This window comes from Astatotilapia calliptera, chromosome 23 (genome assembly GCF_964374335.1).
Source record: "Astatotilapia calliptera chromosome 23, fAstCal68.1, whole genome shotgun sequence".
Classification (NCBI taxonomy): Eukaryota; Metazoa; Chordata; class Actinopteri; order Cichliformes; family Cichlidae; genus Astatotilapia; species Astatotilapia calliptera.
In genome coordinates this window covers 29,028,257-29,050,429 of record NC_137443.1, presented here as the reverse complement: position 1 = coordinate 29,050,429, position 22,173 = coordinate 29,028,257, and the positions used below count along the sequence as shown (strand labels likewise).

General features: G+C 39.6%; 1 protein-coding gene across 1 annotated transcript; it reads right to left on the bottom strand.

Moving 5' to 3' along the window:
• Positions 1-1,209: 1,209 nt before the first annotated feature.
• col8a1b (collagen, type VIII, alpha 1b) lies at positions 1,210-21,906 on the bottom strand. Its single transcript, XM_026161468.2, has 3 exons — positions 21,801-21,906; positions 6,212-6,470; positions 1,210-4,020 (listed from the first exon to the last, which is right to left on the bottom strand). Exons 2-3 carry the CDS (start codon positions 6,465-6,467, stop codon positions 2,069-2,071), a joined length of 2,208 nt encoding a protein of 735 aa, XP_026017253.1. The 5' UTR covers positions 6,468-6,470; positions 21,801-21,906; the 3' UTR covers positions 1,210-2,068.
• Positions 21,907-22,173: the final 267 nt, after the last annotated feature.

Below are 22,173 nucleotides of genomic sequence, written 5' to 3'. Positions count from 1 at the left end.
CTGTTTTCTTGACATGCTTAATTGTTGAATCATGAAGAGAAGGTTGTAAGCAGGAGACTCTGTGTCTAAAGACAGGGGAGATAGACAGACCACATTCCACACCCCCACCTTACAGAAAGCAGAGAAACAACTGCCGAGGTCATAACTTAGGCGCTGTAACAGAGAAAAAATGTGATGTTTTGGCTTTTACGACTAGCTGGGGGCCACTAGAGACTATAAAAAGCTGAGCAACCCGTCACCATTTTGAGACATGTGCCTGACCCTCTGGTAGCATCTCTCCCGTCCGGACGTTCTAATGCTCTTATTGTTGAATTGTATGTAAATAAATGATTGTTGATTGAGCATTGATACACCGAGTATTGTCCTTCCTTCAGCCCAAAGATTCAAAGAACTGCGTGTTTTCAACAGGGCTTACAGCAGAATAATGTGCAATTTCACAAAGCTCAGATCATCTTTAAACTGGTTTCTTGAGCATGTTAATAAGTTCACAGTAGTCATCAGATCTCAATCCAGTAGAGCATCTTCGAGATGTGGCAGAACATTTTGAGATTAACATTTTGGATGTGCAGTTCACATATCTGCGGCAATTGTGTGATGCTGCCATGTCAATATGGTCCAAAATCTCTGAGGAATGTTTCCAGCACTTTGTTGAATCTATACCACAAAGAATCAAGTCCAGACATGGTCCAGTTCAATTTTGCTGTGTTGATTAAGGTCTTGGCTACATGTTTTTCATTCTTGTTGATTGTTATTGGTGTAGGAATCTATAAAGCACAATGTTTTTGCTTTGCAAAGCACAAACATCATCTTAAAAATTAGGTCAAGACGAAATTTTATTTATTTTTTAATTTTTTTTAAATTTTTTATTAAACCATCATATTGCCAAGAAAAAACAACAAAGATCAAAATTCACGTATTTACAGCACAGTTTTTGTCTGAAAATAAAGGAATATTAGGAAAAGTACTTTTAAAGAATGTCATACCAAAATGGCTTATCCTCAGTTTGGAAAAAACAAACAAACAAACAAAAAAAAACCCCACCCAAACAACCAAAGAAAAAAAGTGGCACAGTCATATGAATGGGTACTGCTATTTTATGTGTCCTGCATTTTGGAATGAATTCTCTATTTAGTGTTCAACACACAAGACAAATCCAAGTAATCAGTAGTCAGACAAATAAATTACAGAGAATACTGACAAACTCACACATACCTTTCAGTTTATATTTATTACAAAAAAACAACAAAAAACTAAGGACATCAAAGGGAAAATTCAAACTACTGTGGACAAAACAAACATGTATATTTTTTTGCTGTTCTGTTTTGGACTGTGTGGACTGGTGTGAAATTTAATAAAATAGCCAATGGTTATGTTATTGTTAAGTGAATAAGTGTGGTAAAATGCATATGAATATCTTTTCATATTAAAAAGCTCAACAATACAAAAAACAAAAAAAGTCTAACAATAATTTAATAATTACATGATGAACCCTAATACATAACCCAACTGTAATTTATAACTAAGAAAAATAAAGTGATAGGTTCTTACATGCCCAGTATGCGGTTTATAATTGTAGAACAGAAACTGCTGTCCTGTCAAGTGAATAAAAAGAAGATATACTGTAAATCTGCACTGTATGAGGAGTTATCAGAATCCATGATATACTCTCTGTAGATGAATATAATAATATATGTGTAATTAAGACAATGGAATGGCTAAAAGCCAAGTGATTTATCATAACATTTATATACAAATTTTGGCCATGGTTTTATAACTTCCCTTTCTGATATTTCTTTGTAAGTAAATAGAGTTGTGGTACATACAGTGTTGTTATAATAATAATAATAATAATAATAATAATAATAATAATAATAATAATAATAATAATAATAATAATAATAATAATAATAATAATAATAATAATAACTACAGTAAGAACTAAAGAAGATCTTCCCAATTCTCGATGTAACCCGTTTAACTTGACCTACATTGTACCTTGTGACTTAAGTAGTTTTATTTACATTATGGTCAGATCTGTGCTATTATTCTCACCTTTTTTTATATTTTATTACATAATGTACAGTAGGTATCCAGAAAACGTGGAGTGGACATACTGACCAGCATAAAGTCCTGCTGCCTGCTCCGATGGTAGCTGTATATGCACAGTGTCTCCTTTTCTTAATGGGAGTACAGCACTCCCTGAAGCCTGATCTAGCAATCCCTTTTTATACTCATCATAAGTGTACATAACTGGCTCATTATTCTTCATCAGTGCCACCCACACATTACTTCCTTTGCAGTGTACGTTGTAAGAAAAGTAGTAGATCCCTGGTATGCTACACGTAAAAACACCATTCTGAGGACTGTAGTCCTGATTGCCATTGTGCAAGAGTTTGTCAAAGATGACAGGGGAACCCACAGGGGGGAATGGATTTGTGAGTTTAGCTGTGAATGCAGGCAGCTCAGGGCCATTTCCACCAATCTCACCTCCATTTGGGTTCTTGTAACCTTGTTTTTGGCCACTGTATGGGCCAGTCATAGGAAGGATCTGTCCAAGGTCAGGAAATGTAGCAGGTTGTCCAGGAGGTCCAGGGGGTCCAGGTTGTCCCGGTTGCCCTGGAAATCCAGGGGGACCACTGGGACCGGGGTTACCTTGTGGACCAACAAGACCTGTGGGTCCTGGGGCTCCCTCACCAGGATAGCCAGGTTTACCTGTTAAGCCTGCATCGCCTTTTCGTCCAGGAAGCCCAGGGGGTCCAATTGGGCCCCCTGGTCCTGCAAGCCCTGGAATACCTTGTGGTCCCTGGGGGCCTTTCTCTCCAGCCTGTCCTCCTTCTCCTCTTGTTCCTGTTAATCCTGCAGCACCAGGGGCACCAGGTAAACCCCTAACACCAGCTTCTCCTTTTGGGCCAGTGGACCCTTGTAAGCCTCTTGGTCCTGGTTGCCCACCCTCTCCTGATCTACCAGGCTGTCCGGGAATCCCTGGAGGACCTGTCTGACCTTTTATTCCTGGATTTCCTCTTGGTCCTATGACACCATCATCTCCTTTTAATCCTGGGAAGCCAAGACTACCAGGAAGGCCTATTGGACCTGGTGGGCCAGGTATTCCACTTGAACCAGTGGGACCAATGACACCTGTGAGACCTGGGTGACCTTTATCACCTTTTGGACCTGGTGCTCCAGGAAGACCAGCATGTCCCTTATGACCCTTAGGTCCTGGAAACCCTGGTTTACCATAACCTGGCAAGCCTGGGTTCCCTGGTAAACCAGGGAGACCTGGTTCCCCCTTCCCTCCAGATACCCCCGGGTGCCCACTGAAACCATCTTTTCCTGGTTTTCCAATTCCTGGTACACCTGGTACGCCTGGTTGGCCTCTTTCACCAGGTGCCCCTGCCAGTCCTGGTTCTCCAGGAGAACCAGGCTTTCCTGGTATTCCTGGATGTCCAGGAAGACCATTCATACCAGGTTTACCAATGCCAGCAATGCCCACCTGTCCAGGTGGACCTGGTGGCCCACCAGGGCCTTTCAAGCCTGGAAAACCAGGTATACCAAGTCCTTTGTCTCCTTTGGGGCCTGGAGGACCAGGAAGCCCAGGCAGACCTTTTTGGCCAGGCTCCCCTAGAGGACCTCGCTGTCCTGGAAGTCCCTGATCTCCTGCTTTTGGAATCCCAGGGAGTCCTGAGGGACCTGGAAGTCCTGGAGGCCCAGGAGGTCCAGTTACGCCTACATCACCATTAGGACCAAGATCACCTTTTGATCCTGGTAATCCAGGTCCTCCAGGTTTTCCTGGCAATCCTGGCATACCAGGTTTTCCAACTCCTGGGTAGCCAGAAGGACCAGGAGGGCCTGGCTTTCCTGGTAAACCTGGCAATCCCTGTCCTGGAAGCCCAGGAGGGCCTTGTGGTCCTGGTGGTCCTGTTGGCCCTGGGGTACCTTGAATTCCTTGCAGTCCCTTTGGGAGACCTTTTACCCCTGGAACAGGAGGGCGTGGACCTTTAGCTCCTCTGGGAAAGGTTTGTCCTGTCAAGGAAAATACTAAAAGAGGTAAGTGTTGACCCACTAAATAATGATCTGACATGATCAGTTATCAGCAGTGTTGGGAAGATTACAGAATACATGCCCCAAAATGTATTTTGTAACATATTCCGTTACGTTACTCAATGAGAGTAACGTATTCTGAATACTTTGGATTACTTAATATATTATCATGCTTTTTTACAACTACATGAATGTCCTATTGCTTTTTGCGACATTACTATTACTATTATGGTTACTCGCCATACCAATAGCAACTAGATTTTTAAATCTTAATATAAAATGAGTAACAGTAGGGTGGACATTTGGTACGGCTGAACTTTTTGCAGTCATCTCGTATAGAAAACTATTCGGTGCGTATATAAAACAGGTCCGTGGCTCTGAACCATAGTAAAGGGACCTGTGGCTAATATGTCGGGTTCCGTGTCGGGCTCGTAGCCGAAAACTAGCTTTACTTTGTTGTCTGGGTCAGCTTTGCTAGCGAGAGACAGAGAGGCGTTGAAAGGCTGCTCCAATGGAACTTATTGTTTCGGAGGAAAACACGAACACAGTGTACAGTGGAGTCTTAATAACGTACTTACAACTGAGCTCGTCAGGCACTCTTTTTGGCTGCAGTTGTTATTATTATATTTACATGCAGTTTCTGCTCACAGAGCAGAAACTGTTTAGATGTTTCTGCTCTGTGACAACTTGTACTTTTCCACTCACCTTTTTCTCCCTCCCTCGCTCACAGACACATAACGGGTATGGCAGCTCATTCTCCCTGCAGCACAGACTACACTGCCCATGAGGCTACATTCTTTAGGGCTATGCCTTTAATACTCTGGCCTATTGCCTTCATATCAAATCATTTTTAAAAATATTTCTTCACGTCATTATGAGACGCGAGATTGAGACACAGGCATTTGAGCCTCTTAATGTGTGTTTTGTTTGGGTTTCCACTGGTGTGGAATTACCAAAAATAGAGAGGGGATAGCCTAACATATGAAACAGGAAAAGAACGCCGTGTAATCCCTTTATTTCAACAAAGTAACTGTATTCTGAATACCACCTTTTTAAACAGTAACTGTAACGTAATACAGTTACTCATATTTTGTATTTTAAATACGTAACGGCGATACATATTCCGTTACTCCCCAACACTGGTTATCAGTAGTTAGTGATCGATGTTAACTAAAAAGATTTTAATACAGTTACTACTCACTGCATCTGAAAATGGATGACCCCTTATTAGGTCATTTGATTATAAATAAATGAACTAATAATGAACTAAAATAATTATTTACAGTGCTGTTGAAATAATGAAAACAGACATAATGAATCTATTGTAAAGTAAGTCGCAAAAGCACAGGAGGAAAGAAAACCAAGAAAAAAAAAGAAAGAAAGAAAATTCAAAACCAGGGAGCGCTCCATGTAAATAATTAATTTATTGTAGCAGTGCACTTAAGTTAATATCTTGTCAGTTTTACGCCATCTCCCCTGTATTTATAATGGAATTTGAAGGCAGTTTTTAGTAAAAAGGTGTTAGTTAGTCAATGCAAAAAAGCTAAGAATTTAGTTCATGTCATATGTTGGAATATACAGATAAATATGTCGATGTCGATCTTACGTGCTGCACAATAATTTTTAATATTTAGTATTTACTGTTATATTCCCATAGATCATCGTAATGATGTTGTTTATTATATTGCTCTCTTTTTTTCTGCTTGTTTTCTCTTTTTTCTTTCTCAACAGGTGATCCAGGTGATTGATATATGTATTTTTTGTCTGCTTATTTTGTTGGTTTTTGTTTTTTTGCCCTTTATCACCATTCCTCTTCCCCTCTGTTTTTCTTTCCCTCTTTCTTTTCCCCAGTCAAGTCTGTCCTTTATTTAGCAGGTTAAAATAAAATAAACAATAAAAGGCGAATCAAATAGACCAATACGGCAAGGCTGGGTTGGTCGATTTGGTAAAGTAAATCCGTTGGGCATCTTTCTTTGCCTTTAGACAATAATTCTGATGGCAAAAGAGCCAAACGGGACAGGCAAAAAAACCCAAAAGAATATATAGATAAATATGTAAAAAGGACCCATTGACGTATTTGATCTGTTTTACAGCAGGTTGTTAGTTTATTAATTATGGTATTAGAAAAGATGCAGGAGCTAAAAGTAATTTTTCACAAACATATTGAACTCACCTTTGCCATCTGTCAGTGGTCTCTCTTTACCCATGTGCAATGGCGGTTGAGGAAACTCTTGTCCATACTGAGGAAGTATTGGCATCTCATTCTCCAGAAACTGTTGCTGTGGATATGCATCATATTGTGGCAATGGCTGGGGCTGTTGGGGTGGCTGTTTATGTCCATAATACACCCCACCATGAGCAAGGTATAGTAAACATAGCTGTAACACTGTGATGAGAAGATAGAAAGAATGGAGGGATACAGCCACCATTTTCTGCAATTGAGAAACAAAAAGTGGAACTATAAGACAGATATAAAGATTTCAGTGAAATTAAATGAAAGCATCTACACACATGAAAAATCTTCGTATCTATCTTCATATCATATCTATATATCTCGTTAGCGGTATCCTTGAGGGTATCTTGAAGGTATCTTGATTCTTTAGATGAATATCAATTAATTTCCAAAACCACTACACATCTTCCCATAAAATACAGAAAATGCTGTTTTGTAAAAGCAAATAAACTTCACAATTTGTATCACAAGTAAACAGCTTTATTGGTTGACATTGATACATATATCTGTATAATGAATGTATTATTTACTTCTAGGTAATTTACTTAATTAATGTGAATAGAGTTTGGTCATTTAGGGTGTCTTGTGCTACTCATCAATGGGATAAATGCTGTGCAAACAGCATTTAATTATTTAGAGAAGAAAATAATAATAATTAAGCCTATTAATGGTTTATGGCCATGCTCTTAAACCATACTGGTACATAGATGAATTCAAATGCCAGGTTTCAAGAGCTTACAAAATTCACTTGTCAAACCAAAGAAATCACCCAAACCCTCCACTGCACATATGTGACCTAGCTTAGATATCTTTTCAGAAACACTGTGTAAAAGCCTCCCACATCCTTGAAGTGATTCACACATACATATTATAATTAAGAGGCCCCACAGGGGATGTGGCCAGTTTTGAACATAATCTTTAATTCTTTAAACATGTCTGCGCTAAGGAGATCAGCTAAGCACTGCCAAAAGCACTGTGTGAAAATAAACACTGATGGGTGAATGCATGTTTTCCTCAGCTGCAGTGTTTGTGTGTCCTGAAACTGAACCAAAGAGATCAAACATTTTGGAAAGCTGCAATAACTGAAGGCTTGCTTACATTTTTTAGAGCAATTATTCTAAAAAGAAAGCTAAGTTGTGTTGACTGGATGTTTCCAGGGGATTATTTTTAGAATGGAAATACTTATGTGTCTAGTTTCTCTGCAAAATCAGCATGTTAGAGATGTTAGGGTTGATTTGAATATGTTGCAGTAGCTATTGCACAGGTTGCCATCTACTGCATGGTTAACATTGAGATGTGGACACCCATTCAGATATGCACACTTACAGCCAGTTTGGAATCTTTGTACTGTGGGAGGGAACCCACACAGGAACAGGGGGAACAGGCAAGCTCTACAAGGAGGGGCCCCAGCTGACTAGTGGACATAAACCCAGGACCCACTTACAGTGAAGTGACTGCACTTCTCATCTAACTATATACATATTTCAATATCAAATAATTAACTGCTAGAGAAAACTACCAGCAGAAGCTTTCAGAATCTTCTCTCCACCATTTTCTAAAAGCCTCATAATGTTATTGAACAATATCTACATATTTCAAGGTTATAAGTTTGATCCTGAGATAAGCCAAGAGGCAACATAATAGCTTAGCATGTAAAAAGTCTTCAGTAAAGTCTTTAGAGTTCAAGTTCGAGTCTGTGTGAGTGTCGATCTCCAGTAATTGAAAAAACTACTAAAAAGCACTCAAAGACAGAAAGAGTCTTGGATGTGCTTCAGACGATTTTGACATTGTGCATTCAACATTCAAACTACTGTGCTTACAAAATACCAACACACATAACACAGCACCTTTTGCAGTTTGGTGCCTAAAAGTCTAAAAAACCTCAAAAAACCTAATCTTGATTCCTCTGTCCTTGCAAATTTTAGACCTATTTCTAAGGTCTCGTTTCTGTCATTTCAGTGTCCCGATAAAGTCAAGACTTGAATGGCGTAAATGTTCTTAATCTTAACAAGGAAAAAAAAGTGATCATCTTTGGACCAAGCTGTAATTCCAGTACCCCAGATCTTGACCTGGGCAGTTTAGTACCTTTTGCTAAACCGCATGCAAAAAATTTGGGGGTTATACTGGATAATAAGTTTACCTTTAAGAAACAAATGAACTCTGTTGTACAGCGGTCCTTTTTAAAATTGAGGCTCTTATCCAAGGTGAGATCATTCTTATCTTTTATCTTTGATGTCATTTGTTACTGTGTAATTTTTATCTTTGTACAGCACTTTGGTCAACATTTTGTTGTTATTAAATGTGCTATATAAATAAAAAAATAAAGTAAAGTAAAAGGCTAATTAAAAAACTTTAAAAGGGGGAGTTACTGTTTGAGGACTGCTTGTCAGTTTGGACAGTCAAAAGCTTAACTGTCAGTTTGGAGAAATTTGGAGGTTCTAAGTTCAGGCGTTCACTGAGTTTTTGAAGGATAACAGTGAGAGTAAACAGTGAAAAGCTCTATGAATGAACACCTCAAGTGTAGCCTGGAAGTACTAAAGCTAAAGCTTACTGAAGCTGGGTTTGATTCTTATCAGAATTTGGTAATTTATGATGTCTTGGATCTAAATGCTTCAAGAAAACCAGTTTAAATATGTGATTAAACAGCACATATAGACTAGAGATTAATTTTGAAAGGAAAGAGTGAAACTCTAGTCCGGTCAAATAGGTCAGACTGCTTGAAGCTGTGGAGTCTGTTCTTATGAGAGCTGTTATAGTTTGAAGCACAATACCAACAATGAAATGTTCAGAGAAAAACCTAAATGCCATAAAACTCACAGTTAACTGAAAGTTAATTAAAAAAACAACAACATTAAGAATAAAAAAGATCACACTTAAGCACTGCAACACTGATTCACAACCACTCCTGAAGTGAACTTTTGCTTCAGAACTGATATGATCATAACTGAATGACAAATTGTAATGAATTCTGTATCACCTTTTTGTTTTTCAAAGAAGAACATGGCCTTTAATATCACTGACTGTAACTAACTGTCAGAACTAGCAAAACATTTGGGATGAAAATGTCTGTTTAGGTTTGCTTGCCTCCCCTGTTTGTGGAGGATCAGTTCACTCATTATTTCTTTGCCTTTTGTGGATTAAACCTCAGAGGGAAGCAACAACAAACACACCTAATTTATGAAACTTTTTCAGACTTATGGTTTGTGCTTGAACCCCAAATATTTAACAAGGTAAAATACAGCTATATACGCAAACTGCCCCTAATCTAACTATTTCTTTATGTTTAAAGTTCATAGTGGTCACAGGAAGACCAAGGTAATAGGAAAGCCTGTAAGGAAGATTGTTAGAAGACTGGTTGGTGGTTCTATATATTTGGTGCAATTTTTAGATTCAACACCTGAAGTAAAAAATTGAAGAACAACTGTTATGATTCGGCTGTGTGGCAGGCAGGAGAAGGACCCAAACGCAAACTCACGGAGACGAAACGTAAACTCAAAAACACGGCTTTAATGCTGGCATAAAGTGAAACACAAAAAACAGTACTGAACTTAAACTGGGGAGACTAAAGCACGGGGAAAAATCACACAGCTATGAGGGAGAACGCGACGCCGAACAGAGGGAGACTCAGACAGAAATACACAGAGGGTAAACGAGGAAAGTGGGCACACACGGGGAACACAGGTGACACTGATAATCATAACGAGACAGGGCGGGGTGAACTGAACATGACATGTACAGGCACAGAGGTTCAGACAGGAGGAGAGAGAGCACGGGGAAAACACAGACATAACGGGCTGGGGAAACATGAAACAACCACAAAGGGAGACGAGGGCTCATAAATACATAGAGGGCACACAGGGGGGAGAGAGAGCACGGGGAGAACTTAGACATAATGGGCAGGGGAAACATGGAATAAAACATAAGGAGAGACGAGGGCTCACAGATACACAGAGGGGCACACAGGGGGTAAAAGCCATGAAGGGAAAACACTTAGGGAACAACACAACAGGGCAACTCAGAAAACATGGCCTAAATAAGGAACGAAATACAAAAATACAAGGAACTAAGAATACTGGGCCCACATGGCCCAGGACCATGACAACAGCTGAAAGTGCCATGTGTGTATAGCTGTTGGAAAGCATTACTATGAAGCAGTTGCTGCTGCTACTACCCTAATGTAACCCATCAACACTGACCGATATCAGTTATCAGTTATTTATGCCATATGGGTAATAACCCATCCATCCATTCGCTTCCGCTTATCCTTTTTCAGGGTCGCGGGGGGCGCTGGAGCCTATCCCAGCTGTCATAGGGCGAGAGGCGGGGTACACCCTGGACAGGTCGCCAGTCTGTCGCAGGGCCAACATACAGGGACAGACAACCATTCGCACTCACTTTCATTCGCACATTCACACCTAGTGACAATTTGGGTTATCCAATTAACCTATCCCCACTAAGTGCATGTCTTTGGACGGTGGGAGGAAGCCGGAGTACCCGGAGGGAACCCACGCAAACACGGGGAGAACATGCAAACTCCACACAGAAAGACCCCGGCCTGATGTTGGAATTGAACTCAGGACCTTCTTGCTGTGCGGCAACAGTGCTAACCACCGTGCCACCGTGCTGCCATATGGGTAATAACCCATATGGCATAAATAACTGATAACTGATATCGTTAATATTTAAGTAAACTTCCTCAGCATTCAAACTTTGTGTTTCTTTCATGTCAGTGCACTCACATATATTTGTTACCCAAATGCTCTGTTGTTTGGCTAAAGCTAACTTGGGCAAAGATATACGTAAATACATGGAAATCTATGGGTAATGTCTATGACAAGTTACAGAGATATCACCCCAATTAGAGAAACCACCTGAGTCAAAACATGGGGAAGCACCCGTTACATTTGTGCAGCTGGTTCATGGAGGAAAGAGACGTAGGTCATAATGTGGAACAAAGTGTTAAATACAGTGAAAGTGGGACCACTGCAGCCATTATGCATGCCTTTTTATATTTGTTCATGCATCTTCCTTGTCGTGAGCAAATGTTTCTACCAGTGCACTACTGGGCTGTTTTTGGAGGACTGCACACAAACAGTTCTGTGTTGGTTGCATACCCATAGTCCTTTCCTCTGTGTACTCAAAGACCTATGCAATGGTTCCATAAATCCACCCTTAGGCACAAAATATTTGAAAACTCACTGTTGGAACATTTAATTTAAATAGTCATTAAAATTCCAGAGTTTCAGCTGCTGTTTTACATTTTTAATGAATTTCTTCCAGAGAAAAAAAGAACAGACCGCTTCAATAAAAAACGATTTGCCAACTGACTGAATTTCAGTCATGTCAGCGTTTTAATGTCACATTTTAGGCGAGACAATCTTTTGCTTTTCGTGCATCTCCAAACATTCAATCTTGGAGCAAAATCACTTGTTTAATCTTTTTCAGCTATAAAGCCAGCAGGAGACTGATCCTCAAATATTGAGCTTATAAGCAGAACATGGTTTCACACGTTGGGAATTCGCTCTGCAGACAAAAAAGGAACACATGTTTGGCAAGGAAATAACAAAGAGGACCTCCAAGGATATGCCACTCTTCATGGCTCAGAGACATAAAGCATACAAAAACATACCCAGTTTTAACGGGTTGGTTTGCTGCAAAGCAAACAACCCAAGTACATGTTATGCTCGGCTAAGTTCTTTATTATTATTTTTCTTCCTTGGCATTGCCTCCCCACACCATTTGTCATAGTGAGCAAAAATTAGCTGTGAGGCGACTGATTCTATGCAGTTTTAGTTTAGGTTTTACCGTTTTCAAACAGTTAATTAACAATTTGTTGCAAAAACATCATAAAAATTCCTTCCTATTCTCCCCATTGGGTACACCTGTGGCTAAACACTATTGGGTACACTTAGCAGACCATATCAGTAAGTACACCTGTCACTGGCCGGCCACTTTTTAGGCACATCTGTATACACACTACGACTGTTTTGTATAAAGTATACACATGTCTAGCCAAATTTTGAAGAGGTGGCAACAGACAATATTTGGTAGGACATGTTGTGGCAGATCTTTTATACAATATATATAATTTATTTATCCAGATAAAAGGTATTATTGAGATTAAAAATGGCTTTTCCAAGTGGCAAGTATAGTATAACAAATTATGGAAATGAACACAACTGACATTCAATACAGGCAAGTGCACACAAACATCCGAATCAAAACGCAAGCACGGTCCACTCTACACCAGTGTTGTGGTGCTGTGATACAGTTGAAGAGTTTATTGAAGCTTATTAACTTATTGTGTCACGCTGTCAGGGTAGCTGCCCTTAATTATACAGCTAGCCTTTATTTACAGACGGTCGATATCATCAGTCATTTTTTGGTTTACAGACGGTTTAATGGGAAAGCAATTGGAGCGTCTAGACCACAGACTAAATTGCAATAAGTATTGAATTCTAATGACATTGCACTATGTGTTTAGCTTTGATACTTGAGTACCTTGCGTGGCAAACATTATAACACAACAAATAAAGAAACCTGAATCATTTTGTTCTGGGTTATTACACTTTTCCCATCACAACGGCTGCAGTAAAATTCTCATGTATTTGCTTTCCACCTTCGTTTTAAGATTTAAGAGGAACAGCTTCTCCCGGCACAACGAAAGGTTTGCAATTCTTTATCAAGAAGCATGTAGTTATGAGGTGCTTAAAGTAAAAGCACACGCTCTAATAATGACACTTTCACGACACAATCATTGTTTCTGACAAAATTATTGGACAGAGTTTAGTCTAGTCAGGAAACTAGGCATGACCATTATGCATTCACAATTATGTTTCACAGTGAACCTGACAAAAGCTGCAGATGAAAAACAACTACTCTCAAACATCTTTTTTCAACACAATATGGTCTTGCTGTGTCCCTGAACGAATAGCTTGACAATAAATATTTCCTCTCTGCAACAACAACCAAATAGAATCCACTTAGAATCCCTTCTATGATTTAAACTTTCACCTTGTGCATGACCTCAGCTTTGATGAAATCTCTTCAGACACCTCCACACCCGGCACTCGATGACAATCTCATGCAACAAAGACTACTCGGCCCACTGTGGTTCCTGGTTCCTCTCAGCCTCTTTGCCAATACATACAACCGCAGCTGGCTTTGCCTGGTGATGAGCCACCAGTCTTTTATCACCTCTAGATTGGCTTTGGAAATAATCACATTTCCATTTCTCCTCTGGGTTCCTCTCCTGACTTATTCCAGATGTGGGGAATCTATTGCTTGATAAACAAACGGTGAGGAACAGAGGCATGTCATTGCTTATAGACACGGGTGCCAGTCTTAATTGCCTGTGGTCGGGCTTGGCTTTTGTACTTTAAACAGAGGGTCCTTCTTTTCCAATAAGAGTGGGAAACTAACTGTGCTGCAGGATATAAAGCAAACTTTTGAAATTTCAACACCAATGATACATACTGATCATTGACAGAGAAGCCTTTGTGTGCAAGTGTCAAGGCTACAAATTAATGCTGAATGGCTGAGACCATTGTTAGTGAACAAATCCAAATGCAAGAGAAAAACTTCAGAATTCTAAAACAATTTCAAAACAATATCCAGAAGCTAACTGAGCAGGATTTATACTGGCATAATTTACATATTGTCATTTTGGCTGTAAGATTAAAAAAATAATTGTCATCTTTCAGGAACCATTGGAATTTTTCTCTCGAGCCTAAAATGGTTGAAGAGTACAGTAATGTGAAGCGGTAACAACTAGGCAGAGCTTTTTTCTGTCCATGTTCAGATATCAGTACCTTGTGAATGCCTTGTACAACCATGATACTTCAAATATTTATACATTTATAAATAAAGTGTTAAGCTCTATTAAAGCTAAACAATATGTACTGAGCCCTGCGACAGACTGGCGACCTGTCCAGGGTGTACCCCGCCTCTCGCCCCATGACAGCTGGGATAGGCTCCAGTGCCCCCCGTGACCCTGAAAAGGATAAGCAGAAGCAAATGAATGGAATATGTACTGAGGTTTTCCAGACATCCTCTGACAGTGTGGTGTTAACTTATCCAACATTTTGGATGCATGGCAATCATGGTCACAATGTAGGATCAAGTGGATGAAGTGAACAAGGCCCCATTACACCTAGAGACCTAGAGACCATTAAGCCTAGAGACTGGTCTGCAACCATCTGGCAACCATCTGGTACTCCCCAACCATTTGGGGAGTACACTAATAGCAATAGTCCAATATGGTGGACAATGTTCAAGCATTGTGCACATGATGTCACGTGAGAAAATTAGTCCAGACATATTTTTACATTTCTAGGAAGACATTGCTATTTTCAGCAAAACAATGCCAAACTTCACTGTGCATCATTTCCAAGAGCATGACTAAACATAAGTAAAGAAAGTACTATGCAGTAATACTGATGGGTTAGGAAGCTCTTAGTGTCACAAAGGTTCCTCTCTTTTTATCTGGACAGGTCACCATAGAAACTTTGACTAGGTCAAAGTGAATTTAGGATTGTTGAATGTGTCTTTTGTCCTGTCTTCCTCTTTTCATCCCCAACTGGTCACGGCAAATGGCTGCCCCTCCCCGAGACTGGCTCTGTCTGGGGTTTCTTCCTGTTAAAAGGGAGTTTTTCCTTCCCACTGTCACCAGGTGCTTGCTCAAAGGAGTCATCTAATTGTTAGGGTATGACTCTATTATTGTAGGGTCTTTACAATGCAATGTAAAACACTTTGAGGCAGGCTACTGTTATTGTGATTTGGTGCTATATAAATAAAATTGAATTGAATTGAAGTTAACATAAAGAAAGCATGAAATGATCTGGCTCATGATTCAGGCTTCAGCATCATGCTTTATTTCATTTCAACAACCCTGCCATGGGGATTTCACTACCTGAGCTCCAGCAGACCCAAGAACAATACAGATGTTGTTCTCTTCAACTGACCTTTTTTTTTTTTTTAAATAGACTGAGTCAAAACACACTAAAATATGAACATCGCTTTTGGACAGTCAAAACAAACCCATCTGACCTCGTAAGACACAATATTCTCATACAATAATGTGTGTAACAATTCTGTCAGTGTAATGTGGAAACGCTTTTCAGCTCCTACACACAAACACAAAGGAATGCAACAATCAGCTGACAGGAACACGAGCGCCAAGACGACATCTGGGGAATGTACCTGAGTATACGTGCGACCCACTGCATGAATTTATGTGAGCTGATGCTAACCTTTATAAGAAAAACACAACACCGCTACAGTCTCAGTCTGGAGTACTCACACTGTGGGTATGCTTGGAGTTTCTGCAGACAAGGACAACAACACACACCTGAAGCCAAAAACAACTAACTCACTGTATCCAGAACCATGATAGGAAAATAAAGTCAAAACAGCTCTACTAATAATGATATCTATCAGACAGGACCTGTAGTGAGGCAAGTGGCTCAATAGAGGGTGCCAAACTACATTACTACTCAGATTTTCAGTTCATCAATACAGTCTATTTTGTTTACTTGCCTTTTTCACAGGCTGGGTGGATACTGGCTGTAGCTCAGGTGGCAGAGCAGGTCAGCCACTAATCTGAAGGTTGGTGGTTCGATCCCAGGCTGCCTCCTGGCGGCATGCCAAATATCCTTGGGCAAGATACTAACCCCGTGTTTGCCTACTGGTGGTGGTCAGAGGGCCCGGTGGCGCCAGTGTCCGGCAGCCTCGCCTCTGTCAGTGCGCCCCAGGGCAGCTGTGGCTACAATGTAGCTTACCATCACCAGTGTGTGAATGGGTGAATGACTGAATGTAGTGTGAAGCGCTTTGGGGTCCTTAGGGACTAGAAAAGCGCTATACAAATGCCGGCCATTAGTCCAGTGGGGGAAAAAGATATCCTGGCAAAGGCTGCTTTTTAATAATAAGATTTATTTTTGTTGTTTATCATAATTTATACTAAGTTTTGTGCATCATCATCATCCCCATTTTCCTCCTTGTTATTCTCCAAGCCTGTGCTGCTTTTCTCTTTTGTTTTCACTCTAAGCAGCTGATTCATCTCAGCTCAATCATCATGTAACTTTTTGATCATTTCTCCCTCTTCCTGCTCATCTTCATAGTGAGAATATTAACTTTCCCCCCTAAGCAGTGAGTTAAAAAATGAAGAAAAATGGGTGTGAACGCTTCCCCAGCTCAGCTTCCTATCTCTCCATCTTTGCTAACTTTGCTTTCTTATATATATATCTTTCAGCTTTTGCCATTGATGTCACATCTACACACAGCCTCAAATCCCACAATGCATGGATGTAGCACCTGGATGCATTTTTAATTGCTCACCGCTCACTCTATCCTTTGAAAAGCCTTGCACATACACCCACGCAGTCCACCCGACCTCATCACCCATCTCACTGACATATTTTTCCCTCTCCTGCAGTTGTAGGAACCACAAGTCACAGAGTGCCTGCCCACAATTTTCATTTCAGGGCAAAAACTGGAGTGGGAGGAGAATTATTTTCCTATTAGCTTTTGAGTTCTGTCAAAACAGAGTATCTGATGTCAGTGGACAGCAACTAATAGCAACCCAGACCGAAGAGGCACTTTAGGTTGTTTCCATGTTTAAAGAAAAAGAAATTCAATGAGAAGAAAGGATGACAACGTTTATGTTTGGATCTTATCGAATTTGATTTAAATAGGGAAGATTTATAGGTACAGCAACAAAGAAATGCTTGCATCAGATTTAGACTTTTCCCTTGAACTTTGTGCGGTCTCTGCCGCAATCTTTCTTGGTCTCCCTCGTATTTAGCTGGTGCTAAAAATGGACCCGTGAAAGAATATTTTTAAAAGTAATAACAATGTTTGGCTAATAATCAGATCTGATCAGTAATACTGTGCTAAAACCACAGACTCCACTGGAGAATTCTGCAGCTGCATAAATAGATTTCCAGTTATGAGCAAATCAGGGAACAGCACACCCTGTGTTGCCTCTGTTTTTCCAATTCCCAATCAGATACTATATTTACTCAAGCGCTAATGTTTGTGCTTTTCTACTTACTATTTCACTGGGAAATATCGTCCAGTGTAGAAGAACAGAAGTTCAGCTGTCACATTTCAGATGTCCACAGTAAACTTTCCATCCAGATGTAGTGCATATTTGGAAAAAAAAACCTGGAGTTTTTCCACTCGCTTTGTTTTTAAAATGCAAATTTTAAACATGCGCGAAACAGGTGGTTGGAAAGTTGATAGCACCAAATGGTGATTTCCCCTCACACATGTTTTCATTTAAATACTGTGGAAAGCAAATGAGGTCAAATATAACATTTCACAAAAAAAAACCCCAACTCAACAATAAAAATCTTAAAAATAATATAGACGTGACATATATATTATTTTAACCCTTTGGATGCATTTTGTTCTTTTTTGTAAAAGCATGGAGAGGCCTGACTCTTAAAAAAATGGATCAAACGACTACAAAAGCAAAAGGTTACTTGCACACTGATTTTATAGCTTGTAGCACCTTTAGTTGCAATAACTAACTAAATAAATAAAGTAATAAAGTAACAGTTTTCTTTTTGACTTAAACAGTCTGTCACATCATTGTGGGCCAATTCTAGACCCCTCTTTTTTTTTACAAAGTTTGTTCAGGATATTGAGATTTGGAAGCATTCATGTATGCACAGCTCTCTTAAGGTCCTACCACAGCATGCCTGCACTTTGACTGACCCATTGTGACACCTTAATTGTTTTTTTTTTTTTTTATCAGCCATTCTGTTATAATTTTGCTGCTGTGCTTGGGATCATTGCCCTTTTTTATGCCTGAATTTGGACTAAGCTTTAGCTGTCCAAAGACAGATGGTCTCACATTTAAGTCCATACAGAGAAGTTCATGGTCGTCTTAATGACTGCAAGGTGCCGAATTCCTGTGGCTGCAAAACGAACCCAAATCATCACTTGGCCACCACTGTGATGCGTTTGATATTAAGTGTTCGTGTTGATATGCTTTGTTTGCTTTTGTGCATTAGGGATTATGCCAAACATCTCCATCCATTAGGTTTACAACACCAGAAGTGTTTTTTTTAGAGAGAAGACACTTTCTCCTGGAAACCCTACTAAACAATTCACACTTGTTTAATTTTTTTCTAATCGTGTTATCATGAACTTTAACATTTAACATGCTAACTGAGGCCTGTAGAGTCTGTATTTCTTGTGTTTGTTGTAGTTTCTTTAAGAGTTGTGTGGTCTGACCTTAGGATGAATTTGCTGAGAAGACTGTCTTTGAGTTGACAAAAACGGAATGCTCCAGACCAGCAAACAATTTTTGAGATACTTACCTTTGTAATTCCTACAAGAGCAGTAAGTTTACTGCATAGAGAACTGTAAAAACTCTTTTTCACATGCTTGTTAATGTTCAAGTCATGCTTATGGCAAGAACATCAGACTCTAATTTCTGTCAAGCCTTCATAATGTAAATTCATAACTTTTACTATGTTTTATTGGTGTTTCTACTTAAATACACCTCTGAAAATGTGCTGGTAAAGACCCAAACATGCCAAGTTCTGTCCTCAAACTGACGTCAAAAACCACTGAAGGTTTCCAACATGTTAAGATGAATGGTTTTGCAATATAGTACTGAGGATATTAAAATCACGAGCACGATTCGGTATATGATCCCTTCCAGAGGAGTAGTAATTGCTGTAGTTTGGAGGTTGGGAGCAGTCTAATATTTAAAAATGACTGGGTGGTGATTATATGTTGCTTTGAGAAGGGTTGTATTTGGGTTTTATCACCAGCAATTTCATTTTGATGGTTTCCTCTACCTCTACAGTTGATCAATCATTGAATGCACTCATATCAATTTTACTGCAATCATAAAGTGGGCTGGGGAGCATTTATGGCTTGATGTGACATGCATACATCGCCTGTACTGGTGACATGACAACAGCCAAGGGAAGCTTAATGTGTTATACAGTCACACCATAAAATATGCCACTCAGGGAAAAAATATGTTCCTCCCTTTTCCTACTTCCAGATGTTTTCGCAGCACACTATTTATGAGGGATTATAAGAACTAGGACTCCTTCTACTTAGGAGTTTAGATAAGAGTCACTTTGTAATAAATCTGCAAAATTTAAAGCTGGAACTACAAAGTGGTGTTTTGAAACAGAGCTACCACCTGTGGCTTTGAAAGAAAGTAAAGCGTGTCAGGACAGCAGCTAATGTGGAACCATTAACAGTATCTGTATTTGATTAACACTGTAAGATTGCCATAAAGTGAACCTGATTTCATCATTTGAGACATTTCTATGGCTGCAGTACTCTGCACAGTAGCACGAGACCATTTGGACACATGGCCTGAAATCACAGAGGCTGCAGCTGTGGGATCAAGAGGCACATTCCCTCAGAGCTGCATAAACACTTCCTGTTTGGTAGGTGAGAACTGCAAAGGAGTCAGACTCGGAGAGGAGAGCTGTCAAGAGACATTAACAGAGTAATAAATATGTGAAATCACAGCATGCTCACAGATACTCCTAGCAAACAAGATGAAGTATCCCTTAAATAGTGGAATAATTTGACCTAAAATACAGCCAAATAGCTGATAAATAGCTTGATTTCTGTTCACTGTAAGAAATGGTTACAGAAATATTTCACCATTTTGGGAAATATTGTGATTTTTGATGAAAGTTTGATGCAAACACTGAGAGTAAAGTAAATATGAAAGCTAGCAAGAGCATTAGCTTAGTACAAAGACAAGAGGGGGCAGCTAGCTTGGTTATGTTCAAAGATTAAAAAAAAAAATCTCCATATTTTAAAATCTTACTACAGCAATTTTTAAAGGAACTTTGTCACATTGCATACACATTGTTGCTTACAGACACATATAAAGGGTTTTTTAAATATATGTTTTCAGTCTTTTTTCCAAACTACGCTAATAGCTGCTTCAGATTTAGCATTTAGCATAGAGTTGCGACTCTTCATCAAAAAGCCACCAAAATACATTTTCTTTACTATTTGGCAGCATGTTGTAACAGTTTTAAATGGCGAAGCTTTTCTGGGGCCAAAAAACTCAAGTGCTCACTTGAGCAGATACAGCGACATCCTGGCCCTTGGACGCAAACACTAACCCTCCCAAAAAAACCCAAACTGACCACATTTGCGAGGCTTCAAACAGTCTCATTCTCAAAATCCAAACTTTTTAAGTAACTTAAAACTGATCTGCAGATTGAGTTGAACTTTATTACAAATTTCCTCTTCTGACAACATAACAAATGCAGTCCTAGAAAAACAATGAAAAACACATGCAAGCTTCTTGGATGTCTGTTAGGTCCAGACATGTTATTGCTAAGGAAAAATGGTTGATCATCTTATCTTGATGTGAGCTGTCTGGACCTCTTTATATCCACAGCTTATTAAATTACCAAAACCCATATTAACAGTTGTAGTTTATTAATATAAATATATAACCCTAGATACGGGTGCTGCTTTTAAAGAATGGTACATGAATTTAGAGAAAAAAAAGATATTTCACATCTCCCACTTACAAAACTTATCGCCTCAGTCATCACACAAGTCTGTATAGCTCATTACATGTGCGGCTCTGCTGGCACCAAATTAATCTGCTTTAATGCCACTTTTGCAGTGTAAAATTTTTTGAATGAACCCAAACAACTTCATCTTTGACATATTTAACATGATCATAACATGGACACATGATTTCTTTACGCTTTACGGACAGGTGCACATTGAGATTTAATGTCCTTAAACTATGCTGAGAGGATAAAGATACAATAAGTCTGATCGCTTTGCATAGTGTCATTTTGAACCACCACATCAGAAAATTTATTTTAAAGTCTGGCTTGCAGTATGAAACTCTGAAAACCTTCACTTCTGCATGACAGTGAAGAAGAAGACAACGAAGAAGCAGAAGAGGTTTTCTAAAAGAAAATTTAATGAAGCATAAAAATTTCTGTCTCCAGCCCGCAGCACCAGTGTTCTGCTGAGGAGACTTTTTTCTTAAATCCTGTTTCCTCTTATTTATGCGGGACAGATTACTGCTCAAAAGCTCTTAACACCTAAATCTTCTTATCCATAAACACAGGAGGAAAAAGTGCATGTTTTTCTTGTCCTGAAAAACATGCACCTAAACTTTCTAAAATGTCAAGGCATTCCACTAACTGGTGCTAAATCCTGCCGAGACGCTGCACTGTGCATTTATTTTAACAAGCTTAAGCCCAGGTTATTCTTCCCAGGTGTCTCTTTTGGATTTTCTTTTCTTTCTCCCTCTTTCTCTGCATTGGGAAAAATGTCAGATGTGATCTGCGGAGACATCTCAGCCTATTCTTCACAGCTGTGAAGTAGGATGTCTTATGATACATTTACTTGCTTCTCAGTTTCCATGTTCCTTTGCATGTGCAATCCCAAAAGGCAAAAAAGGAAAATGATCCAATCTCTGCCTTGCAATCAGACGACCATGCCAAAGCAAAACCAAATCAAAATGAACACATTTAACTATAAGACTTGATGATGCATCACTTACCTTTGTGTTTGCTGCTGCTGCTGCTGTGGTATCACTGAGCTTTTAAGGAGTTTGTGACAGACGCTGAACAGCAGCACTGGTGAGGGTTTGGCTTTTATCTACAGGTGGGTGGAGCTGCACAGGCTGAGAGCACAGAGGAGCTGGATCTGTGCACGAGGAGAGACGGGGGGAAGAAAACAGGATCTGTGTGAGAGAGAAACCACTACTTGAACTCCATGTTTGCAGCATTAAGAGGTTATTATACACAGAAACAAAGTGAGGGGAAAGAAGAAACCCAATCAGCTGCACGAGGAGGAAGATTCTCGTTTGACTTGGACCTCTCAGTGCATTCTTTGCATGGAGAAAGATTTAAGGGCAGGGTCTTACTCTGGTT